General features: G+C 36.9%; 1 protein-coding gene across 5 annotated transcripts in view; it reads left to right on the top strand.

Annotated features, from left to right (window-relative positions):
• The window catches only part of NAA15 (N-alpha-acetyltransferase 15, NatA auxiliary subunit), a 40620-nt gene that overhangs the window by 9768 nt on the left and 4020 nt on the right, over window positions 1-26832 (top strand). Inside the window, exons 2-21 of one of the 5 annotated variants that reach the window (XM_087736041.1) lie at window positions 4077-4161; window positions 5030-5134; window positions 5863-6020; window positions 8598-8732; window positions 8903-9056; window positions 11424-11543; window positions 12231-12326; window positions 12463-12569; window positions 12988-13060; window positions 14881-15050; window positions 15727-15879; window positions 18045-18173; window positions 19794-20007; window positions 20506-20532; window positions 21193-21386; window positions 21691-21726; window positions 23533-23641; window positions 24222-24320; window positions 25072-25215; window positions 26149-26246. In XM_087736041.1, the coding sequence (XP_087592167.1) occupies window positions 4077-4161; window positions 5030-5134; window positions 5863-6020; window positions 8598-8732; window positions 8903-9056; window positions 11424-11543; window positions 12231-12326; window positions 12463-12569; window positions 12988-13060; window positions 14881-15050; window positions 15727-15879; window positions 18045-18173; window positions 19794-20007; window positions 20506-20532; window positions 21193-21386; window positions 21691-21726; window positions 23533-23641; window positions 24222-24320; window positions 25072-25215; window positions 26149-26246 (2406 nt within the window). Of the gene's footprint in view, window positions 1-4076; window positions 4162-5029; window positions 5135-5862; window positions 6021-8583; window positions 8733-8902; window positions 9057-11423; window positions 11544-12230; window positions 12327-12462; window positions 12570-12987; window positions 13061-14880; window positions 15051-15726; window positions 15880-18044; window positions 18174-19793; window positions 20008-20505; window positions 20533-21192; window positions 21387-21690; window positions 21727-23532; window positions 23642-24221; window positions 24321-25071; window positions 25216-26148; window positions 26247-26832 lie in introns of those variants that run through there. The other 4 variants (XM_087736039.1, XM_087736040.1, XM_087736043.1 and 1 more) reach the window with 4 other exon arrangements.

Raw genomic sequence — 26832 nt, 5'->3', positions numbered from 1 at the left:
TGCTGCACCTCGGGATTCTAGAGAATATGGGCTAGCTCTGTTCCTTATAATTTCACTGTCAGTCTCTGTCTAGTAATCGCCATGCATTCAAATCCACTGAATAAATACTTGGTGGTGGGGGAGCAGTGCAAATGCAAATTCTCTCCTACCTACTAATGTCTTGCATGATTTTGAAGGAGTCATACTCTGTCTGCCTCATCTTACTAATTCTTTGTAGAATTGTATTAAAGCAGGTGCTATTTCCTTGCTGTAAATATAGAAAATGAGTTGAAGGGTGTAAAAAGAATCTTGGTGTGTTTGGAGTAGGCTGTAATTCTGGCCACAGCATGTATAGAAGAGCTTTTTAGATATCTTAAAACATCTGGTAACTTATTAAAGGAAAGGCTTTGAAGGGCAGCAAATGCGTAATAGAGATTCAGTGCTGATGGAGACTCAGATTCTTTTCTTTTAAAGCCTTAGCCTTAACCGTACTTTTTAGAAGTCTAGCTTTTATGTTTTCTCATTGCATGATGTCACAAGCCATAGCTGGAGCAGTTGTCTGTCAAGCATTACAAGCAGGCTTTGACTGCTGGCTTTGGAAGCATATATGTGCAGGAGTTCAGCTTAGAGGAGGCAACTGTGCTCTTTTAGCGGTCTCTGGAACAGAGAATTATGTTGCTTCTGCAGACCAGCTGTCCCAAAGTAAGGGTCGGAGGCCTGGGGATGACTACTACAAGCCATTCATCTGGGAGGAAACAAACTACCCAGAAGATGACCATTTCTGCTTCCAGCAAGCCTATGTCTTTATGTCCTAAGAATACTTGAGATGTCACCATTCCTGCTTCTGTGTTGTTTTTTTTAATTATTTGTTTTTATTACTGGTTCTTTTTTCTCCTCTTACTCAGAAACTACTGATTCCCTTAAGGATTGTCTCTCCCAGGCTGTGTGTTACTCATGCTCATCTTTCCTTGTGTTATTCTTTTTCTTCTTCCTTTCCCCTTTTCAATATTTACTGTCTCCTTTTTCTTAAAAGATTTTTCTTTCATGTTTCTGTTCCTTGAAGCCACAGATTCACCAAGGTTTGTACCAGCCATGGTGGCATAAGCTGCGTTCCTGACTTCCTTCTCTCTCATTCACAACTTTATTTAAGCTTGTTAGTCCATAACCTCTTCAGAGAGGGAGACAAGTATATGCATGGCTTCAAGTAGTGGAATCCCAGTGATGCTGTTGGACCCACTTTGATGAAACAATCTCCTTTTCTGAAGAAGGACAAAACGTGACCTCGATTTCATTTGTTCCCTTCCTTCCACTGTTGAAAACATACAATGTGTACATAGAATACATACATAGAATAAGGAAACTCATAAAATGACACAGTTTGGACTGTTTCCATTAACAGAATGAAATAGGCTTGAACTATTAACCTGGAAGGTTGGAGAAATTGTATATAGGAAATCACTCAGACTTGTCTTGATCTAGAAACACCTGAAAATGGAGACCTATGATACTTCGCTGAGGGATATATGCAGCTATGGCTAGTTCTTCATTTGGTACTTTGCGTGATACAAGTACATGATCAGTTCCTGATAATTTATTGGTCCTACCCAGTGTTCTCTGGGTTGATGGGAACCTTTCAATAGATGTAAGTGGATATAAACTTGTAAATTTTTCCTCCCTGCAGCCTAAAGGGAGAATTTGTTACAATTCTCAGTGAGTTTACTCTGTTATAAAGTACCTTGCGTCGTAAATTCTGTATTACTCTGAGAAGAACCTATGTGCAAACATTTCCTGTCTCTAGCATATATACCATCTTGGCTGACTTTCCTTCAACTTCAAGGTGAAGGACTGGTTGTTAGAGTATGTAAAATGGAACTGTTTAGAGATAAGATTTCATGTTCATAGCCAGCATCTGAGCAGCTGCACTTAAAGGCAAATTGCGAAACCTGAAAGTACCCCTTCTGCTTGTGACAGTGCCTTAGTTACACTGGAGATGTGTTCTTAAGTTCCTGTGGCTGCAGCACTTTTGTGACAGGTTTTGCTGCTTTCACGCCTACCTAGGTGGGAGCAAATGGCGGTTCTGCTTTCAGGGAGGAGGCCTGGGCGGTAACTTTTATGACTGATGATTTCAATTTAAAAAAAAAAAAAAAAGGGGGAGGGGGGGTCTTGATCCTGTTGTGTTGTCACCTGTAAGCTCTCTGTCATCTCTGACCAGTGGCTGATTAAAGTGACTCAGCCAGCTACTTGAAAGCAGGTAATGACTAAAAGGTATAAATAATAACCAGTCAAATTTAAAAAGAAAAAAAAAAGACACCTATACAGTTTTCCTCTTACCTAACCCTTAATCTTCCTTTGCTAGGTGGTTGCCTTGCTAACTTTTCCTGTCCTTGGTGACAGAGGGAGTTGTCTTTTGGAAGTGTTCAAAGTCAAGGTTGGACAGGGCTTTGAGCAGCCTGATGTAGTGAAAGATGTCCCTGCCCATGGTAGGGGCATTGTACTAGATGATCTTTGAAGGTCCCTTCCAATACAAACCATTCTATTACTCTTTTGTTGATACGTTCCTCTTTGAGTCCATCTTGCTTTGGATGCTCTCTCTTCCTTCTCCTCCTCCTTCTCCTCTTTCCATTCCCATGATTCCCTTTCTCCAAAGGGTGGTGACAGGATAGGGGGAGCAAGATCCTTGGTTTGTGATGCCTCTTGGTCTTCAGCTTTGATATTTCAGCTTTAGTCCCTAGAAAATAATACATCCACTTAGTGGTATACCAGGTTTTTTACACCTTTGAAGTTTCTTGTTGGTGTTTCTATCTGCTTTGGAAGAGAAAACTGCACACTAAACGGCACCTTTCATGATGCAAAAGCAACGTAAAGCAGAGAAGTTGAGGTAGATACACCATTTTCTTTTTTAAGCATTTCCATAACATTCATGTAACTTTTTAAAGTTTTATTTTTAGAACTTTCTGCTTGATGGAAAAACCGGTTTGTTGGGTCTGCCTCTCCTAACTTTTTTTTTATGAGAGTGCTTAGAGGACAAACGGTGTCCGTACATAGTTAATTTGGAGCAGATGGAGGAAAGGTGGAATTCTGAACAACAACTTATTTAGGATGACTTGAAACCTGTCGGCTGTTAGCCGGTTGTACACTCCTGTCGGCCATCCTGCCACCAGAACTGGTCAATGAGAGTCAGTGAGATCCTGTTCTGAATGACTTCCTAGTTACCATAGGATTTGGGAGTAAAGAAACGTGTTTCTTTACTCTTATACTCAGGTCAGGGCATTGGCATTACAGTAAAATGAAACCTAAGATATTCTTCGCATTTGCTTAAGTGACTTAAAGTGTATGAATTGGTGTTTACAACGTTACTTCTTCCTCCTTTGGCTTCTATTTAAAGATTAGCACAGGGAGTGGATTGACAGAAGTAAAATACTAAAACCGGTTTTAAAAGTTCATGCTGTGTGCCATTTCGAATTGCAGTTGCCTTGCATAATGAAATGAGATTCATACACAAGCAAATTGTTAGAGTTGGATTTAATAAAACTGTAGAGGAATGTTTTAATTTGCAGTATGGCAAGATAATGTTAGTGTATACTAATTTTGAAAGTTTGTACATATATGATATATGTGGTATTCAAATTGATCGTAAGAGGTTGCTTTCAGAGATAGTTTAAGCCAAGTTCCAATTATTTCATTTTCTTCCCTGCCTGTATGGTTGTTGGAGGTTGTCTTGTGGTGTTTCTGTGAAAGATAATTGAGCCAAAGTGAGCTAAATGCTTACCAAGATACGTTATGACATAAGGTTTGCTTTTATTTTAAAGGAAAGTCGAATCTCTGTAGGTACTTACGCTTCCTGTGGTATCTTATCTGAGAAATTGCTGTATGATAATGTGTCTTCAGGTATACATTTAAATTTGTGTTCTTACTAACATATACTATTTTTTCTGCTGATGGAAAGAATTTTTAATCACAGGAAGCTCATTAAAGACAGTTCATTAAAATATGAGTGCATTTTCTAAAAGCCCTAGCACTGATGCTTAATTTTGGGGGTGCAGAAAGACTTTCACTCTAAATTTTTTAAATGAATGTACTCTGTTCTTCTTCAACAGAGGTGTTACGAACATAAGCAGTATAGAAATGGGCTGAAGTTCTGTAAACAGATCCTTTCTAACCCAAAGTTTGCAGAACATGGAGGTAAGTTTTCAAATGGTATGTACTCTCTTTTTTTCCCTATAGTTTAGGACAGAGTAATAATTTGTAAGTTTTATAAATATTTATAGGACTTTATTGTTAACCTTTTGCCCATAAAGCAGTAAGAGCATCCAGAAACCTGTACCACGTGAAGCACTTATTGTTGGTTAAGGTTTGTAATTTTAAAGACTGGTCTTACCAGTAGTTGGTAGTCATAGCTTGCCATTCTTTATCTTTGTGCTGCAAGTCTAATATTCATTATAGCATGGTGCAAGTTTCTTAACAGAAGCATACATTGCTTAAATCAGTTTTCAGGGGAAATTGTTATTCACTCACGTAGAAGTGCAAGACAAAAGGAAGAGATTGAACATTGTTCAGCACTGTGTGTCTCTCAGCTTTGTGGTCTGCTACTTTTTCTGAAGGAATAGTCTTATTGTAAAAGAAGTAGTAGTCCCTTGCCGTATTTTCAATTGGTTATTACTACTGAGTTGAGAGTTTCTTTCCACTGTCCAGAAATGCTTTTTGTTTTTCTTTGCCAACTGGTTTGGCATGGGTCGATGTGTGGAAGTCTGTGTTGTAAATAAATACTCGAGTAGTTATAATGCTTCTTTACAGTAAAAAAAATACTTCTCTTCAAAATGTTTGTAGAGCAGACAGTTTTTAGTGCCTTTAAAATAAAATGCTGCTTCACTTTTTGGTGAATAATCTGCCAGTATAGTTTTCAGTGTAAAAAAAGAATGCAAAATCTTGATGCTGCTGAGTCTAAATTTGCAAATTTGCCTTTATACTATATTTAGAGTTGCTATACTAAGCTTAAAAACCTATGAAAATGAATAACTGATACTTATTTAATTTTTTTTTTTTTTTTTAGAAACCTTGGCAATGAAAGGACTAACATTAAATTGTCTAGGGAAGAAAGAGGAAGCTTATGAACTTGTGCGTAGAGGCCTAAGAAATGACTTGAAGAGTCATGTCTGTATCCTTTTTGAAATAGGGCTTTCGCTTATGAATGGAAATGTTTGTTTCTACAACTACTTAATTTATAGAATTGCAGCAAAAGCCAGTACCATTGGGCTTCAGACTGGAAGTTCAGACTTTTAAATTTTGTTTCCAATACATAACGATATTTTGTCTAAGCTATCCAAAGGGCGGATGCTTTGCAGCTATCCTTGCAGTCACAGTTAGCTCAAATATTATTCTGGCTTGCATGGTATATATATTTTTTTTTAATCTTTAAGCTGCAACTCAACTTGTGGTGGGCTGAACTAGGCATTTAAGCATGTGGTTTGCTTTAAACACATTAGTAGTTGCCATTACATTGATAAGGACTTGTCATATACTTAAATGCAGGAAGTGCAAGCACTTCAGTTGTCTAATATAAACCCTTACTCAAAAATGTGTTTGATTAAGCCTGATAGTCTTTTCAGAGATCCCATTACTTGATTTCCTCCCCCAATATGCAAAAAGTACAGTTTACAGCATATTATATGCACCCTATACATGTAACGGGCAAACAGTTCTCTGTCTTCAGTTTGCAAGGAGTTTCTTTGCACAGCTGAGGAAAAGAACTGTAAGGATTGTAATAATGTTACTGTCCGTTTATAAAATGGCTTAAGAGCTTTTTACCAGCTGTTCTGTCACTGACATGTTGGGTCTGTTTTCTCCCTGCTCAAATTCCGTAGAATCCTTGACAGAGTTTTCTAGGTTGGCATGTCTATGGCCTTCTTCAGAGGTCAGACAAGAAGTATGACGAAGCTATCAAATGCTATAGAAATGCACTGAAATGGGACAAAGACAATCTTCAAATCTTGAGAGATCTTTCTCTGCTACAGATTCAAATGAGGGATCTTGAAGGTTACAGGGTAAGTATACATACTGCATTTATTATCAGCTTCTAGGGAACTGCAGCAAAGGTGTGAAATCAGTGGTAAATGACACTTAAAAAATATACAGAGTTATATCCAGAGTGTTAAAACTATGTGCTACTCAATACTTCATGAAAGTAAAAGCAGATGTGCTACTGAGGAATTTCTATAATGTATACAGATTTAATGGCATATTAAATGATTCTTTTTCAGCTCAGTGCAGAATTGTTTGCTCTTATTTTTTTTTAATGCTGTATAATCCAGCTGTAGACAATCCCCAGTCTTTTTATTATTTTCTTGGAAGGATTCTTGCAGGTAAAAGGCAATGTGTTCAGAAGATGACTGTTATTCAGGCAAAGGGGTTTCTATTTTTTAATAACTTTTTACCGTATATACCTCCTTTAAATCTGGTCACCAGTTTTCTCTTGACAGTGGGTAACAATACAAAGCAAGCAGTATGCTGCATGAAACATCCCATTTTGCTTCCCAGCCAACCTGGGCTTTAGTGATAGCTCCTTGAGTCCAAATATTTCCTTACATTTCCTGTGAGCTGTAAGATTATAGATCAGAACTCTTGAATATTCCTCCTCTTTCTTGATTTAATACTCAAAATGTTTAGATTACTATCTTGTTTTCTTCTCTTCATTTTGTACTAAAGCTGAACGCAGTTTGGTAACTTAAATTGGAACCGTCTTTCTGCCCGTTACTACAGCACCCAGTTATTTGCTGCCTTGCATCAGGTGTCCATATTTGCCATGTGAGATGTTTCATGCTAACTAACCATTACGAGAGGTGATAGTGTCTCAGCTGTGATACTTCTGTAAAGAGGAATACAAACTTTCTATTGTCTTTTCTACAAATGCTACTCCTAATGTAGTTGGATGGTTTTTTTCCTGCCTTCTTGAATTGCAAGCTGATGTCTAGCTTGCCAATACCTTCATTTCTTAAAAAGTAGCAGCTTCTGTTTAGTATGTGTATTGCAGAGATGTTTGTGTGGTTCAGCTTAAGTTGTAGTTGCTGCCCATGATCAACATATGGCTCACTTAAGGTTAGACAGAACAATGACTATAGAAGATTTGTTTGTTTCTTACTGTGCCATCCAGGGAAAGATGGCAATAGTTACCCGAAGTATTTATAATTCACACATTAATTAATTGAAAAAAATGGCTTAATCCCTCCTGAATTACATTTTTGTGCCTGGAAACTTGTCTGGTTTTCAGCTAATGTAGACTGGTGTAATAAGGTATTCCTTGTCTGTACAAAAAAAAAAAAAAAAAAAAACAACTTTTAGATTTTTACCTGAGAGACTTTGGATAATATTTTATGTCAAGTTTTCATCTTTTCAGGTTTTCCTTGCACCTTTACAGTTGTGGTTGTTAAAACACATTAGTTGGTCTCTTCATAGATTATTTCCTTTTCTAATTAGGGTAATGTTAGTATGCTAAGAACAAGTTTTGTTCTCGGAGCCGTGTGGAACCGTCAGCTAACATAGGTCCTCAGTGAACTTATTTCCGAGTTAGAACACTTCTTAATCACTGGGGTTTTTTTTAATATTAGTGATTTAGAAATTTGACTCCTCTCTTGCTAAGACAAGATAGCCAAAACTTCGCATAGTGCCAAAATTAATTTGCAAATGTACGTTCTCTTGGCCTCTGGATAAATGTGAATACAAATGCATAATTGCTAAACATACAAGGAACACATGGTTATAGAATGCATTAAGGATTAAATGTTAACGTGTGTAGAAGCCAGGAATTCGTGATTGATCATATGCTAGTTTCTGAAGAATGTGAATTTACTTTCAAAACCGGATATAAGGTTGGGGAGGTTTTTTTTTTTTTTTCTTCACTTTGACTTCCACCCTCTCCTACTTTATAATATTTTGAGTGATCTTCATTCTAATCAAACTGCTGTAACTAGTTTTAGTTCTTTGTTAACCCCTACTTCTGACTGGGCTTTTTTCGTAGGTAGTAACTTTTTTCCTTTATTTTAAATTACTTGAAGATGCCTTTCAGGAGTCTGTAATAAAACAAGTAATAACTTTTCCCTCAGATTAAAACAGCATGATACCAAGCAAATCTGTTGCATCTTCCAAGTGTAATTATCTTCTTGCCAAAGAATAGGGATGCACTTGCATGACCTATTTTGCCTAAAATCACTTGTAATGATTTAATACTTACGTACTTACAAGGTGAATTTGAAACACCAGCGTATAGTAAATGTTCCTGCATCTCAAAGCAAAGTGTCCTTAATTGCATTCTGTTCGTAAGTGGTAAGACAGGAAAAGCACGTCTGTCATATATTAACAACGTTAGTCTGACTCATCAGTATTCAGTTGGACGTGATGTGTTATTTTGTGTGTGGTGGTTTTGGTTTTTTTTTTAATTCAGTCAAGACCATCATAGTGTTTTAAAGTTTATTCTTTCTTTTAGTTCAAAAAAAGTACATTTGCATACAGAAAACTAATTTTTAGTGGCATTCCTTAAATATTAGAATACTGAAGACAGTATTGCATAAGGGATTCTACAGAGCATCAGAATAAAGTCAGGAAAATTAGTAGCTACTTTTTTGCAGGAAACAAGATACCAGTTGCTTCAGCTCCGACCTGCACAGCGAGCATCATGGATTGGTTATGCTATTGCTTACCATCTGCTGGAAGACTATGAAATGGCAGCAAAAATTTTAGAGGAATTTAGGAAGACACAGCAGGTAAGAGGAAAACATGAAATTCCTGTATGGATTGCTGCTTAAGCCAAAAATAAAACACTGCTTCCTTTCATGGTGTGAAAACTTTATGCAGTTTCTTCAGTCAGATGAATTAAATCCCAAATGCATTCTGGCAGGCTGAACTTCCTCATGTGTCTTGCTTTCCTATGTAGACATCACCTGATAAAGTAGACTATGAGTACAGCGAACTGCTGCTGTATCAAAATCAAGTACTTCGGGAGGCAGGACTATATAAAGAAGCCTTGGAGCATCTGTGTACCTACGAAAAGCAGATCTGTGATAAACTGGCTGTTGAAGAAACAAAAGGTAATTACTTTTTGAAGGTACATTTAAACACATAATATACAATGGAATGCCTGTGCTGTTAGCTTTTCCCATCTTTTGGAACTTCATCTTTGATTTGGTTTTAGAGTAATTTATTTAATTCTGCTGTGGTAAAGGACTGCTGGTCTTGGAGCTGTTCGGTGCCTATCATACTCTTCTCCCAGGTTGATAAGACATCAATAGAGTACAGACATACTGTTCTGAAATGTTTGAGCTGATGGGCGTTTCAGAGGGATGATCCTGCATTGATGTCCTGAAATCCTCTTTGGGTAGTATACCCAGACCCATGCTATTATAGCTTTGATAGTGGTTCTGCCAGGGAGACCACTTGCTGAAAGGGCAGAATCATCTTTGGCAAAGTAGGTGGCTTTTAATTATACTCGGTCACTCTCGCAGTGTATGGAAATAGGCCCTTCAGCTGAGCAACCCAACGTAGGCTTCTGTTATTGTATTATTATAATCCTAGTGTATAATATTATAACAGAGCAATATAATACTGTATCTTATATTCCATAGCTGGAATTGCACAGTGATAGAAGTTCATTCTTACAGCTCTGCTAACTGTTGCGCTTTTTCAAAGCATGCGTTGTTCCTCTTCTGCTTGATGCTTGTACAGTCCTTCTGCGAAACTTCCAATCCGTTGAAGGTACTGTTTGTTCATGGCCCACACTGGAATCTATTTGGACGATTGCTTGAAGCAAAGAGAAGAAGTCTTTTTACTCTATAATGTTATTCATGTAGATGATGTAGCTAGCTCCCTATTCCTGCTAACGGTAATCTCACTGTCTGGCAAAAAGAACCTAGGAATTGAGTAGTGACAATATTATGGAAGATTATGGATCTTCCTCAAGGAAGATGATTGCAAGTGACTTTCCACTGCTGCTGAATATGTTACTTGGTTTGCATATAAATAGAAATGGATATAGGGGATTACACTATCACAGAGTATTTTTCAGACGTAGTAGCAGGAGTTTTGGTTTTGCGGGTGGGGGTGGTTTTTAATGACTTATTTTTTATCTGAAAGATCTGTTTACATACTATGTGTTCTTAAGATTTTGATGAAGGTCTAAGGCTGGTACTGAAATAGGATTTTCAAACAGGACTTCACCAAAAAAACCCAACCAAACCCAAACTAACTCAAAACACAAAACGTGTTAGCAAGTTACCAGAAAAAAGGACGGAAATACTCTTTGCAGTCTGTGCACTTTCAACAGGGTACAACTGATTAATTATTTTGGGCACAGCTCCTGTTGTGTTGTTAGGTCCAGCTTAGCTGCTGTGCATACTACAGAAAAGCCTGGTAATAAATGAGTTTGTCTGCGAATTTTAGGTGCATGAGCAAAAGCCATTGTGGATGAAGTACAACTGAGAAGCACTGAAAGTAGTATTGGCATTTGCCACCGTTAGATAAAAATTATAGCTTTCACCTCAGAGAAAGAATTTAGGTTTATTTTCCAGATTCTGTCATTCTCAGCGAGGGAACTATTGATGTTTTCCCTGGCATTAGATACTGCATGTATGTAGTCCTCAGGTTGTGCTATCTGTGGGAAGTGGCATCTCTTGACAAAATTACATGTCATTTGCATGATGTAGGGAAGAAGAGAGGTAACACTGACTCGCATTTTTCTCTTGAAACCGGATGAGAAAATCTTAGCTTAATCTAGAATTACACTGTATCACCTCTGGTGTGTAATCTTTTAATGCCTAACATTTGCCAATAGCAAAGCTTTGTAAAATATGGTTTCCCATTGTGAAACAGGAACAACTCCAGCATCAGCAAAGATGCTCTATACAGTTGTTAGATCTAGACTTTACTTTTAACGGTTGTATCTTGTAATGAAATATTATTAAAAGGAAACTTGCTTGCAGAATCTTGAATTCATTAATCAGATCAATAGCTTGATTTAAAACATTGAAGTTAGTTTTATGAAATACCAGACTGAAGAACCATTCTTTTATTTGCAGCTCTGCAATTTCAATTTGGTATTCAAGATGCTCTATACATGAAATACCGTGTACTGCTTTTAATTGCCTTCTGTAGTAAAAACTGCGGTTAAAGTAACCAGTCACTTCAGTAAGTGAGGAAAAAAAAACATGCATCTTGCTTTTAACATAAAATTTTCAAGTAAGTTTCAAGAATTACTGGCTGACTTGTAGAATCTTACTGTAATTGCACCTATTGTCAAAGCGTATCTGTCAGCTAGTTTGTGATGCCACTGTGATAATTTTTTCTAAGAAATTAGAATCTACATGGAGTTAAGTCATCTAATCTTTTACTGTAGAGTGATTAATATTTCCCTGCTTCAGTACCTTGTTACCTTAATTTAAAACTTCTTGGATTTCATACAGGAGAACTCCTGCTTCAGCTTGGCAGACTTGAAGAAGCAGTTGAAGTGTACAAAGGACTGCAAGAAAGAAATCCTGAAAACTGGGCCTACTACAAAGGCCTAGAAAAGGCACTTAAACCAGGTAATGATTTGATATGTTGTAGTAAATAAGCTGTTCCTGCACATTTGGAATTTATATATTTATCAAAAACTTTTATTGCTTTAAATAATAAAACTATTATTTAAAAGCATCCCCATTTAAGTTTAGCTTTTTAGTCATAGTGTGTACATATTGTCATAATGTTTTGGTTTCGTTTGTTTGTTTTAAGAAAGGCTGGAAGTATTTCTTGTATTGTTGTTTCCATGTCTTATTTAAAACCAAAACAACAAAAAATGCAGTAATCTTTGTGCGTGGTTGAAAGAAGAAAAATATTTATTAGAAGACAGTTTTGATTTAGAATTTTTCTTTTACTGTCTCTGTTAGCGTAATCTTATGCTGTAGGTAATACAGGTTTGGGAAAAAAAGGCATGATTCTCCTGAGTGGTTTCTTTGTTCAACATTTTAGCAGGAACTCTTTTTTAAGATCAGAAATAAGCAGTTAGTTTTACATTGCTGGAAGAGGAATTTACAGATACTGAATACCTGAAATCATTTAGCATGGCAGTTTTAAAAAGAATAAAATGGTAATTAGTGTTCTTTAGGAAGTATATAGCCATTAGTTGCTATATATTCTGATGCTTTTTTTAACCAGATATAAATCACTCCCCACCCCCTCTTCCCTTCTTGTCAAAAGGGAAGAAAAAAGTAAACTGTAAAATTCCGTTCCAGCTAACATGATGGAGAGGCTAAAGATCTATGAAGAGGCCTGGACTAAATACCCAAGGGGACTAGTTCCAAGAAGATTACCGTTAAACTTCTTGTCAGGTAGGTGCATTTTTGCTGAGCAGGTAGTGATCAACACTCGTGTTTCTTAGATACTAATGTTTTAACAGCATAAACAGTTTGCAATTGACGAGTAATGTGTGGTAAAACAAAATCAACAGGTCTTTTTCCTCTCAAGGTGAAAAGTTTAAGGAATGTCTGGACAAGTTTCTAAGGATGAACTTCAGCAAAGGTTGCCCACCAGTCTTCAATACTTTGAGGTCATTATATAAAGACAAGGAGAAGGTAGGTTGTCCCCCCACTTTTTACATGATCTACCTCATAGCTGTGATGCGTTAAAGAGACGAAGATAATTTTTTTTTTCTTCAGTGCTTGCTCCATCAGCACTGTTGTATATTATGGCCTAGTATATCTAGAAAAAATCAAGTACAAGCATACATAGCCTTGTGCCAAGTTGGTAAATGTAGAAAACTAAGATTTACTTAATTATAAGCTGCATAAGTATTAACCAAGGGAGGCTTGGTCTTAATTTGTTAAAAAGAGAGGTGAGATTGAGTGCATTCCCATGTGTATTGTAATTCAGGATATCGCAGAGTTCTCTTACCAAAAATAACTAGTTTGGGTAGCACCAAGTAGTTCAAGTTGAAATGAAATACCATCTTGCCCACAGATTTTTTTTTTCTGTCTTGTCTTGCATGTGTAGGTGGCAATCATAGAAGAGCTCGTGATAGGTTATGAAACCTCTCTAAGAAGCTGCAGGTTATTTAACCCAAATGGTGAGTGCTAATACTGGCATACTTCATGGAAGTAGTGCCTGGTGTGACCATTCAGAGGCAGGGAATCAGTGGGGAGTAAAGAAAATGAGATGATGGGGCTTTTTCCTGCCCACACTCCCCCAGAACTGAACCACAGCCATCCTTAGAATGGATTTAAGCTGTCAAATATAAAGTCTGTACTCAAAATCTAGTCACTTGTTCTAAAAGTTTTGCTGGATCCACAAATTTGATCATCTGCGATTTTGAGTTCAAGTACTCAGTTTTCAAGGCTTGAGTTTATCATTGTCCAGGAAACTGAAATTTGAAAGCCATGTTAAATCTTCAATTGCAGAAATGTCAAACAAAAAGAAATTGATGCTGATAGCACAGCCTTCAGGGGTAGGGGGTTTTGGAGCCTTTGGTGGGGTCTGGGTTTTGTGTTCTTGGGGGTTTTGTTTGAGAGTTAAAAAACATTTTCTAGGTTTTGACTGACTACTGTTTTGTTGTGAGGTATGGTTCTACATGTATTGAATCCAGCCTTCATAGTTTCCTCTCTGGTAGCTTTATGATGTTTTTTTAGTCGTTTGCCCAACCACTTTGTAACAGAAAGTCTCTAAGAAAAACTTTTCTGCATAGAACATCAAGAGAGGATAGTCTTGACATTCTGGTAGATGGATTATAATGGTGTAATAATCAAGATAGCATGAAAGACAATATATGTTAAAACTTTACAGGATAATCCTAATTATTAAAGACACTTTTACTGAAGTCATAACTAGTTATTTTGCTGCTTTGCAGAAACATTAATGCAATACTTCATTATGAAATTCTCATCCAAGTTGCCTGTTATACTTTTCCCTTGAACTCAATGCTGCAGGCTACAATATAGCCACTCAGTACCTGTTTGAATTTGTCCAAGCCTTTCAAGCACATTTGTGCTTTTCTGGTTTAAGGAAAATGGCTTACTGTTATTTCAGCTCAATTCAATATTTTCTTTGATACCGAATTTCATTCAAATAAACAATTTTCTGCTACCTTAAAGTGATCAAATGCATATAATTGCAAGGTTAAGTTATACCATAAACTGAAGAACCAGAACCTTTTGGCAGGACTAGAACCCCCACACCCTTTTTTTCCCCTGCAAGGTGCTATGCTTCATAGTCAAAAATGAGCTGTTAAGACTTCAGTAGTATCTTGGATTTCAACCAGAGCTCTCAAAACTCTTTCAAACAGAGCTCTCGAACTTTCAGGCTTTCAAAACTGACTTGTGTATAGGAATGTTTTCTAGGATACGTTTAGGCCAACAGTTATGATAAATGTATCAAAGGTAGAAACAGAAAAACTTTTTAAAGTTAGGGTTTGGAACAGACAGCCTGTTTTGTTTAAAAATATTCAAGTCTATGGGTTGAAAACATGTAAATGCTGAATGTACTGAAATCCTTCATATTGTTAATGTGCAACACTTGTGTTTAGCAGGACTCTCTGCTATACCCTTCATCTAAAACAGTTTTAAATAAGAACTCTATATCATGCGCTAAGCTGCATTAAGGGACGAGTTGGAACAAAATGGAACTCCCTTTGGACCCACTAACTCACGTTTCCTTTCCCTTAAAACCACAGTTTGAGAAGAGAACAGTATACGCTCAGGTCTTGTCAAAACATAGACTTAAAAGTTAATGGACTTACCTGCACCCACGTGTTTGAAAACACTCCCATGTCTGTTGTGACAGCCTGATACAGAGTCAGAATTAACTTCAGTGGCTATATTTATAGCACTCTGCTTCTGGCATGTTGTTGTAATAAACTGAACAAAACAACTCCCTCCATTTTTCTCCCTCCAGATGACGGTAAAGAAGAACCTCCAACCACTTTACTCTGGGTCCAATATTATTTGGCTCAACATTATGATAAAATTGGACAGCCATCCCTGGCTCTAGAATATATAAATGCTGCTATAGAAAGTACTCCCACTTTGATAGAACTCTTCCTTGTGAAAGCAAAAATCTATAAGGTAAGTTGGGCTTGTTCTTAGTGACCAGAGGTTATTCATTTGTTATGATGGAAGACTTTTACATGTGCTTATACTTTCCTGTAATGTTTTTGATGTGAACATTGAAGTGTTAAGCTTGTATTAAGCAAGACACATGAATAATCGATGGAAAATTACTTGGTGATTTTTAGTGAGTTTCTAGATAAAGGTGTCGTTTGGCTACTTGGGTTTTTTAGTGCATGTTTAAGCCCCTGTGAAGATTAAGTTAATAAAGAACAAGTATACTGCAAAATGCGAATTCTCAGTTGACAATTATATTTTATATTAAAAATCACAATAATAAATTTAGTTGATGTTTTAAATGTTTTCCACCTGTTTGTATCCCACCCCCCACTTTTTTTTAACTACTTGAAAACAATTCCTCAACTACACTATGGTATTGGTATCGGAATGGGATTATCCGAAGTGTCCTTCAAGTGTTTTCAGGAAGAACGTCTAGTGCCAAAGGACCTGTAATTCCATAATGAGGGAAAGTAATTTTTCAGCTTTTTTTTCTTTAAAGGTCTGTTGCTTCCCTGAAGAGAAAGCTATTTATTAAAAAATGTCTAAAAAATAACTAATTATATTAAACAGCGAGTGGGTAAAACATGCATGGTTTATAATTACTGAATCTAACTTGAATTTCTATCTCTTTAAGCATGCTGGAAATATTAAAGAAGCTGCAAGGTGGATGGATGAGGCTCAGGCTTTGGACACAGCAGACAGATTTATCAACTCCAAATGTGCAAAATATATGTTGAAAGCAAATTCTATTAAAGAAGCAGAAGAAATGTGTTCTAAGTTTACAAGGGTTTGTTGCATTTAACTATAGCTCTTTTGAATAATGTGGGTCTAATCCCTTGTGGAATAACTTTTTGTGTTAACTTTCTGCTCACCTTTACTACAATCTTTAAGTTCTGTTTGAGAGCAACTATGATTGCTTGCTTCACTAATGGTAGTCAATATTGGGGTTTGAATTAATCTTGGATAAGCATGATTCCATAGTATTAAGTGAAAACTCTAAAGCTTGGATTTGATAATTTTTGCCAGGTAGGAGAAATACAGCGTGTCTGTTTTAGAGATAACTACTTTGAAAAAAAAATTTTCTCAGAAGTCTTTGGGTTTAACATTGATTCTGTAGGATCCTTAAAGCTGCCCATGTCTCTCCCCCCCCCCACTTTCTTTCTTCTCCCTAATGGTAGTAAGTTAGAGAATTCAGACTTTTCCTTTAATACAATTTCTGTGTGGCTACTAGGTGAGAGTCTTTGAGATGTCTTCCTTTTGTGAACAAGCTTTCATCCCTAAGGCCATGTTTAACAGTAACAAAGGAAAGCTGCATATTATATCTTTTTTTTTGGTGGCTGCTTACCCATGACCAATTAACTGGCATAAAAAGTTTGCATTATGTAGATTGCTTAATTTCATGCATGAGTTTTTGTCCCTGCAGTAACCTATTCTGATAAGTCTGATGATCTCACAGGTTAGTTACTTTTTAAATTGACTTCTCTTGCTGTGATTCTTTTATAACTGAAAGTCAAAACAGCTCAATGCAGTCTTTCCAGAATATTTGGCAAATGATAGTTTTAGAATACTGGCAATACCATTTATGTGTTGTCAGTGGGAGGCAGGCAACAAGCTATTGGGACCTACCTGCAGAAGTAATCCATTTTTGTTTGTTGTCCCATTTTTCTCTTCTCTCTTGAAGAGCAGGAAAAACCTGGAGTAAGGTAGGTTGAACAGGGGGGTATTTATAGGGGGAAAGCTGAAGGATTTTTGTGAAATGGAGGCTATGTGCAGACAAACACAGAGGGAGGGGAAGTTCTGTTTTATATAAGCTCAATAGCTTTGTGTGGAGTTTTTGATGCAAAACTGCTATCAGTCTAAGTTAATTGACCTCTCTCAATGCTTTAAGCAGCTTTAAGACGATGTCAAAAAAGCAAGCATACCAGTTGCCCAAAACTGAACTTTAAAAATATAATTTGATCATGTTGTTCTGTGTAATCTTTTTTTCATCTCCTTTTGATCTTATGTCTAGTGCTCAAATACAAGCTTCTTAATTAAGAAACAATAATTAAAGAAGATCTAAATTAAGCATAGTGAAAATGGAACTAACAATATTTCTGATTTTTAGCTGCCTAAATCAGACTGGTTTGAAGACTGCCTTTCTCTCTCATCTGGGGCATTGTCCTTACCCTTTCATTTGAATATTATCTGTCATTTTCCCAGCTTTGGCTCTTGGCTGATTCTTGAATAGCCTGGTTTTTGCAAGATCGGTGTAAAGTCAGAATGACTGCATCCACCCCAAGTAGCTGACTTTGACATTAAGCTGGAAAGGTGTATAAGTTCTACAGATCTACGCAAGTATATATAAATACCAGATTTGAAAGACAACTGTAATCGCTTTTTCTGAATCAGAAGGTGTCAAAGCTACTACTATTCCTTTGCTTTGCCACTGATCACTTAAGAAATAACCTATTGCTTCTGTCAGTTACTACACTTAGCTCAATCAGCAGGTCTGTGGAAGACACAGATGGCAGTTTTGGTTTAAAAAAAAAAAAATCCTGCAGGTGTCAGTGTCATGCCACGTGCTAGAACTTTTCTGCCATTTTTCTTCATGCTGCAATGTGTTATTTGTGCACACAATATTAAAAACACTGAATTAATGTCTCTCCTATCCCAAAGATGAGGAACTGTCACAGTTAAATGGTCACTACCTGGCTATTCATTGCGTATATCTGACTCTTCCGATAAGTGGAACATAGAGGAATTTTTTTTTTTTTTTTTAATTAATGAACAAAGCAAGTCCATCTTAACTGTGGCATTTCTGACTTTCAGGACTCCAGTTTTGAAATTTAGTATCCTTTTGATAGCCTCTTGGTTTGTGCTTTTAATTAGAACAAGGTAAAAGAAACGGTAGTTAACAAATTGAATGAGACTTATCTTTTTTTTTTTTTATAATGCTGTTTTTGCTTTTAGGAAGGAACCTCGGCAGTAGAGAACTTGAATGAAATGCAGTGCATGTGGTTTCAGACAGAATGTGCGCAAGCTTATAAAGCAATGAACAAATTCGGAGAAGCACTTAAGAAATGCCACGAAATTGAGAGAGTATGTATCTAGTTAAACTGCCTAGGTTGGAAAACACTAGCTTAAGTTTACTGTGCTAATATGTTTCCTTTCTGAGCAGTAAGAGTATGCTTCATGTAGCTTCAGGAGAGATTTTGTTTCATGTTGGCTACTGGCGAGTTGATTAAATTACATTTTCTCCTAAAAATGCCATTGTAAACTGTGTATTGTAAATAGATTCTATAAACTCATTTGAACATCCAGGAAAGAACAGAAAACTCTCAGAAATAATCTTATTTTTGGCAGGGTACATAAAAATAGGTATTCAGGTACAAACCAAGAGTATGCGTACTTTTAAGTCCAAAAAGAACATGACTGAGCTGACAAGCCCAGCCTTAAAGTAAAGGAAAGGTGTCACCTTGGTTATTGTTAAGCCACTGTATTTTAGAGGGAGAGAATAAATGTAAAAAAACGATCAAAAAGATTTACTATCTTCTCCTTTAAAAAAAAAAAAAAATTAAGCTACAGTTTAAAAGAAGCTATTAGAAATATAAAGACAGAGTAGGAGCAAATAATCAGCTTTTAAAAGAAAAGGAGTTTATCGTGGAGATTCCTAAGGCAGCTCTCTAGGGTTTCTGTTGTTTGATATATCAATAAATGATGACAGAAAGGGAGTGAATAGTGCAAGGACAACACTTGCACTGTCTCAGTACTAAATGATAAAACGACACATGAAACGTAATGTTCAACCGTGTAGTTGGTGAAGGAGGGACAAGAAGAATTCTTTGCCTATGCATAACTAGTAAAAGGTCTTACATGAGTTATTGCTGCTCAGAAAAGAAATCCCGGAACCGTTAGAGACACTGCTGCAAGAACTTCTGTGTTGCTGTGGAGCAGCAGTCAGAAGGACAGTGTTGGGAATTAAGTGATGAGAGAAGTAGTACTTTTCTTCCATTATATAAATCTGTCGTACTGTTTACATTTGAATATCACACCTCCTTAAAAATGTGCTAGTAAGATACGTGTCATGGAGTAACTTCGACATGAAGAGATTGCAATTAGCTTGTCATGCTTACTATTTTATCCTCAGCTTTGACAAGCAACAACTGAATTTAGGATGAAGTTTTATGAGATAAGTACATGGAGAAGTTGAAGAGGGGAATGACTTTTCACTGCTTCTCAAACAAAAACAAGGGGACATCAGGTGACAATAAGGAAAGCAGATCTTGAACAAAAGGAAGTACTTTCTCACACCACATGTGATTTAAGCGTGGAATTCATTGCCACAGTGTTTAATGGAAGTCAAAATTACACTTTTGACTGAAAAAGAGGAGTTCATAGAAGAAAAATTCTTCAAGTGCTGTTTAAATACAATGAATGTAGAACCTTTGTCCCTTAAACTGCAAATTGTCAGAGGGTAGTTACTGTTAAGAGATTGTGAAATGGGTGAATTTTGGTTCTGACCTAAGATGCCTTCTGTTCTTTTCACAATGACTTTATTTTTGGAGGGTTTTGTTAACTCACATTTCTAAAAGTTAGGGTGTATTTGTCAAACAGCAGGCTTTTACTAAATTATTCCTTTGGGGAGAGTGTATTAAAAAAGTCAAAGTCAGTATCCGATTGTTAATACTTGCTAAATAGTGTTATGTTATGTTGTGTTAGCATTTTGTAGAAATCACGGATGACCAGTTTGACTTTCACACTTACTGTATGAGGAAGATTACCCTTAGGTCTTATGTGGACTTGTTAAAACTAGAAGATGTACTTCGACAACATCCGTTCTACTTCAAAGCAGCACGAATTGCCATAGAGATATATTTGAAACTTCATGATAATCCCTTAACAGATGAAAATAAAGAACACGAGGCTGATACAGGTATTCAACCCTCAGGATTTATTAAATATGTAGTTTCACTAGTTAGTGGATATTTCATGAAGATTCAGCATTCTTATGGTTGTCAACTGTAGCAGCCAAAAATAAGAGTTTTGTCACAACTCAGAGTAGGCAAATCGTAACTTGGCCTGCGTGTAAAAGTGGATGTTATACTGAAAGTTAAACTAATGCATGTTTTTATTTTCTTTGTTATAAAACAATGATGGTTTTTGTAGTGACAGTTGTAATTCTTAAGTAAAAACATGTTTGTGTTATGAAATGGCTGAGAAAACGTGGAATTCACATGGTTGTTGGTCCATGAAATAACAGATTAAAGCAGGTGTGCTTCTTTCGAAGCATTTTATCAGTATGCAAAAATTTGACTAGATAGCAACTTAAATTTTATCGTCTCTTGCTTCTGATGTAAAAATAATGTTTAAATCCATCAATTTCTTTTTTTTTTTTTTTTTCCTCTCATCTCTGATTGGAGAGCAACTTAAGTGATTATGGCTTGGGGCACCTCAAATGGTATGAATAGAGGCTATTGAATCCTTCAAGGGCAATTTGTCAAGTTGTAATATTTCTCATCTCCGTTGATTTGTGTGGCTTCAGCTTCCAATTAAGACAAGTAGAAGTGTAATAGAATTTCTTGTAGCCACTTTCTGGCGTGTTTTAAATTAATTCTCCATGCTTTAATTGGAGGGAGGAGAGGATCTGAACATGAATCAAATGTAAGATGTTTGTAGGGCGTTAAAAGCAAAGCTGGAACTGTCTGTGCCAAAGTGCGACTGTTTCACCTTATTTTTGTTAAACTGTTTAATTACTACATTAAACATAACTTGAGCTTTGTAATGCCTAAGGAACACATCAATGTGTATCGGTGTGCACTTTCACTCCTGGCACTGGATTTGTGGAGTCATGCAGTAATTACTTTGTCCCGCCTTCAGCACGTTATACTATTGTTCTAATTCCTGTTGCCCTGATTTCACAAAGGAATTCATGAATTATGAAGCAGCAGCATAGACTGTAAAATAATCTATCAATAGTAAATAGGCTTTTACAAATGTAACGGCAGCATTACTAGTTAGTAGATATTGTTTAAAAAAGATGACGGTATCTGACAACTGGTTGAGACTGTTTAATATTAGACATCAACATTGTCTGGTTTTGCCCTTTGCGTGTGTGCAGCGAATATGTCTGACAAGGAGCTAAAGAAGCTACGAAATAAGCAGAGAAGAGCGCAAAAGAAAGCACAGCTGGAGGAGGAGAAGAAGAATGCTGAGAAAGAGAAGCAACAGAGGAATCAGAAAAAGAAGAAAGATGATGATGATGAAGAAATCGGAGGACCGAAAGAAGAACTTATCCCTGAGAAATTGGCAAAGGTGCTTACTAATGTAATAATAGTGTCATAGAAATCTCTAGAAAAGTTACAGTGAGCACACGTACAATTTGAAAGCCATTCAGATAACTTGTTTATTTTTTGTATGGCTTCTCTTCACAGGTGGCATTTTAAAAAGAATTATTTTCTAAGAATAGTTTGTTGGATATACTGTCAGTAATGTGATGAAATCACAGCTTTTCTGCCTAGTTCTCAAAGGCAGCAATTGAAGTTGTAGACATTTGCTACAGGTGGAATTATCTTCATGTGTGTATTGCACTAACTTGTTGATTATACCCTATTTCTAGTTGATCGGATGGAAGTCTTTCTATTCTGTATGTAAGGTGATTATCATTCGCTCTTTGTCCCATAATATTTTTTTATTTGTTAAGCATAGACAACCTATGAAATAGGAGACATTGAAACACTGAATGCTTTAACAGCATTTGTTTGCATTTGTTTTGAACGGGGGGGGGAAAAGAAACTGTTTGGAAATAGTAGTAGACTAGACTGAGATGGATTTTGAGATCTGGATTAAGAACTGTAGAGATATATAAAGGGGAGGTGACCCAGAAGATGATTCTTGTGCTAAAAGTTGTACCTGTAAGGAGCAGGAAAACACTTAAAATGTAGGGAAAGATAATGAAAAAAAAATATATATATGACTGGAAAAATTAATTTGTAGTAATAGTAGTATAGTATCCAAGTACTGATAGGTACGGTATTCGGTATTTTCCCATTACATGTATAATGAATATTATTGGCTCTTGAAGAGGATATTTGAAAGCTGAGACAGAGAACTTCACTCTGTAGCCAGGAAACAAGTGACTTAAAAAACTTGACTAGTCATTTAAGAATATTGTTGGTATTCCCATTGTTTCGTTCACTGGTTGCAAGAAGCAGCACTCTAATTGCAGTGCTAGTTAAGAATGAAATAGTCGCAATGACATGTATTGAAATTGAGTTCTGGAGTAGAGGGATGTCATAGGATATCCCAGGAAAATCTAGACAGTTCCCAAGATTATAGGGAATAGTTGCAGCTGTATAATGCACTCCTTTGGCAAATCTTCCCTAATTATTTTCCAGATTTAATATCAGAATCATGATATAGACACTTCCAAATTCAGTTAGTTCCTCGTACCAGAAGACCATTTCTGACATAGTTGGTCACTTGCAAACAGTTTTCCTGAAACAGTTGACCCTAGACTTCTTTGCATATGTAGCTTTGGCATTAAAGGCATAGCTTTGAAATCTGCTTTATTATGGGTTCCAAATAATTCAAGTGCAAAGTTGTGACTGATGTATGCAAACTCATAGCAGCACATATAAATGATACAATTTTTAAATGAAAATTGGTGTAGGATATGGTTAGCAGGAATTCCGTAAGTGTCCATCATTGTCTTCAGCTCTGTTATTTGCAATGAAGTGTACTGATTCAACATTACTAAATTATTATTGACAGACAACAATTAAATTTTGTCTGGTTCTTAGAGTAGCTTATGCTCATAAAAACATAAATATGAAGGACAACAGACAGTTCTTGTTTGAATTATCCCTAACCTCTAGATGCAAGAGACCTGTCTGTAAAGAATCCTTGCACGGAATTAATTTGTATTAAAGCTGTCCATTTACTGGATTATGCTAAGACCAAGAGAACATGATCAATATCTAGTTACTTCAAGCTTGCTGTTAGTATCTTGGCTGGGAATGTCACCATGACCTGGCAGCTTTCAGGAACCTGTCTGAAGCTCACGTGAACAGACTCTGTCATGGGCATAAAATAGTTGTTTACCAGCATCTCAGGCCCATGCGTATAGGTTGGCCTGGGGAGCCATACTGCCCATTACAATGCAGGTTCAGCTGCAGCTGTGCTTACTACTGATATACGATAGCAGGCAAAGACTTGTATCTCTATAGGAAAATGTGATTTGTAACCATCACATAGCAATTTTTTAGACTTGACAGTCATGTTTAGACACTAATATTGAGTGAAAGATGCAAAATTTGTATCAGAAGAGGTTCTAAGCATCTTATGCATTGCCTTATGAAAGTAACTCTGATGTAACTCAGAAATAGCCAAATCTGTTGTTGTAGAGTTACTAGGTTTAAACTTTGTGACTTAGTTGTGTGTCACTTCCTTGAATCTGTAGGTTGAAGCACCTTTGGAAGAAGCCATTAAATTTTTAACACCCCTGAAGAATTTAGTGAAGAACAAAATAGAGACACATCTTTTTGCCTTCGAGATTTATTTTCGAAAAGGTATGCGAGAAAACTAATGAAAGAACAATTTGCAATGTATATTAGAATGTAAGCAAAAATTATGATGAGATAGGAGGAGATGGTCCCTATTGAGACACACAACTTTTCATTGGACTGACACCCCAGCCATGAGCAGTCTGTGAAAAACCAAGTTTGAACATTTGACAATTATCCACTTTCTTTGCTGTATTTAAATCTATAAGCAATGAGACTGTAGTTAATTCTCCCAGCTTGCATTTGGCCTAGTTATTTGTTTGTATCTATAGTTCCCAGAACTACACACTGTAAAGAAGAGGTGTACAGTTGCTAATGAGAACTGGTCTTTTGAAACACTTTGCTTTTGAATTCTTGTATCAGTTAAATATTATGCTTTAAGAACTTATGTTCAAATTTACTTTCTAGTTTAACAGGCTTGATTCACTGGTTAAATAAATGCATATTAGAAAAAATGGCTGTTGCAGTACACTCAGATTTAATTTCTTCTGATCATTCTAATTTCAAACACTAAATACTCCTGCAACATAATGCAGTGAGTTCCAGCCACAGGTTTCTGAACATTTGCCAACACTTTCTTTTCCAGAGAAGTTCCTTCTGATGCTTCAGTCTGTGAAGAGAGCCTTTGCTATTGATTCGAGTCATCCTTGGCTGCATGAGTGTATGATTCATCTCTTCAGCAGTGGTATGTATCTGTTTGATATGACTTCACTGTACGTGCTTCCAGGTGATGCCTAACCCGCATACAGTCATTGATTTTTTTTTTTTGTTAGTTTATAGACTGTTAGCACAATTAATTAAAAATATTTAATACACGTATTAGAAAGCTTTTTAAACAACTGATTCATGCAAAAATTAAGTATGTTTATTATGACTGCAGCTGGATTTAGTAGTTATTCCAACAAGTATTAGTAAGTCTTTTTAAGACTAAGTAGTATAGTGAACCCCTGAAAGAGTGAGTGAGTGAAGAAATGGAAACTGCAGAGTGAGGAATCTGGCTTTTCTGCAGGCAGCCTGCGTCGGCGTGCAAGGAGAAGGCTTAGAATTATGTCCTCTTTGTTAGAAGGTTGGAAGGATTCTCTCTCTTCCCTTGCCCCAGAGGTCACCCTTCCTGTTGAAGGCTACAGACTGGATACATTTAAGAACAGACTTGCATGATCTCAGTCTTTGAGCCTAATAGATTTTAATCAGTAAGGGGGAGAGTGTATTGGAGTAAAAAGGCTTTGGCTTTTTCTAAGCACCAGAAAACTGTCACAGTTAAGCTTTTTTCAACCAGATCCAGTTATTTACCTTTTTGAATTTCATGCATCTTCCTTTGAGATTTTTTCAATTATATTAATAATGTAAACATGACAAATATTAAAATAAATGCATAAAGTAGATGTTACTGTGGTTACCTGTGCTCACCTCTATTAACGTCTTTTCCAATTTAATAGTATCCGAAAGTAAGGATCTGCCTGATGCAGTTAGAACAGTGTTAAACCAAGAAATGAATCGGCTTTTTGGAGCAACTAATCCAAAGAACTTCAATGAAGCTTTCCTTAAAAAGAACTATGACTCACTACCACATAGGTTATCAGGTATTTTGCCTTTATCCTTTTTCTGCCCTGCTTCTGTATTTTTCGGTCCTTATCTAGCAGTGGCATCTCAGTATCAGCACCGGTGATGTAAAAATCACTCTTTCCATCAGGAATGCTTTTTTTTCCACTCGGTTTGTGTTTTTGTGACAACACGACCACCAGGTTGTCTGTATTTTTCTTTAATTTTTTCTTTATGCTGCTAAAATACAAATTTTTGGCCTTCTCTGCCCCGTTTTCGTTTCTGATGCATGCTGAATGTATCATAAGACTGTAACTGTAATGCATCTATGCAGTAGTTCGTATGAGCTATGGTACGTGAAGTAGTATTCACAAGTTGCGAAGTTTTCTTTGATACATGCGCTTGAAGAGGCTGACTGCCAAGAGAAATGCGCTGAGCAAGCCAGGTAACGCCCAGAGCTATTGGTATGCCTAACAAGAGGTGCTTAGATGGTGCTGGTTACCTGTTAGGAAAGGCTGGCTGTCTGTAGTGACCGTGTTGCAGAGGGTAGCACACGGGAAGCGGTGTGTAAACCGCCCAGGGGAGCGGCATTACTGTTGTGGCTCAGCCTGGGCTCAGACCTGGCCACAAAAAGCAGTGAGCTTGCTCTCGCATCTTTTCTGGCATCAAGTCCCTTCAACTACATCTGTGCCGTGGGACTCGGAACTGTCCTGGTTGTGTCCTGACACCATATTATAACAAGAGCTCTGTGTTGTGCCACAGTTTCTGTGTGAAGGAGATGTGAGCAGCGGTGCTGGAGGGAACTGTGGTGTGTTGCACCTTCACTGCCTGGGATTCCACGGCACACTGCAAAATGCTCCTACCCTGCAGTATAGACAGTGCCTGTTTGTTCTAATGCTTTGTCTAGCTTATGTTTGTATGTAAGAAGTCTTTGGTCATCCACTGAGTGATGAAGCTTATTTTTCCTCCTGTAGCTGCCAAAATGATGTACTATTTAGATCCTTCCAGTCAGAAAAGGGCAGTGGAGCTGGCAATGACCCTGGATGAATCCCTCATTAACAGAAATCTTCAGGTAACAGATATTTATAAATCGTAAACAACTTCTGGTATATCTATGGAAGCTTTATGCAAATTATGGAGGTAAGAGGAAGCTGAAGCAATTGCTGTGCCTTATGGTAAGGGGGTTGTGTTGTCACGTGAGAGAAAGGGGTATCAGGTTCATCTGGACTGAAATGTTTAATGTCCTTTTTGCACATTTAGATTAATTTCGTTTTGTGATAATACGAAAATAGCTAGCTAGCAGCAGAAACTGCTATTGCTCCAGGTAATGGGAAAGCTTATTAAACACAAGAGAATTCACATGGCAAAAGATGCTAAAGCTCCCCAATAAGACAAGACTGTGGTCTGTCTGAGCTTTACCTGTTACACAGGCGACTGTTCACAAGAAAAAGATGGCCTTAGTGGCTCAGACTCCATGAAAGTTTTCCATATTCCTCCCCCTGCAAGCTGCGTGAATTATCTTGGTTTTAATAAAAGGTGCATATGCGTATTTTGGCCTTAGTATGTAGTTAAGTAAAAAGCTTACCAGATTTTGAAATTGTGCTCCATTCTGGTGGTCATGGAATAATCTCCCTGTGCCACCGCCACCATTCCCCTTT

This window comes from Nipponia nippon, unplaced genomic scaffold, assembly GCF_047370975.1.
Source record: "Nipponia nippon isolate SJK-2023a ecotype South Korea unplaced genomic scaffold, ASM4737097v1 scaffold_6, whole genome shotgun sequence".
Lineage (NCBI taxonomy): Eukaryota > Metazoa > Chordata > Aves > Pelecaniformes > Threskiornithidae > Nipponia > Nipponia nippon.
Note: the sequence above shows the minus strand (reverse complement) of the source record. Positions and strands in the feature narration are given on the sequence as shown.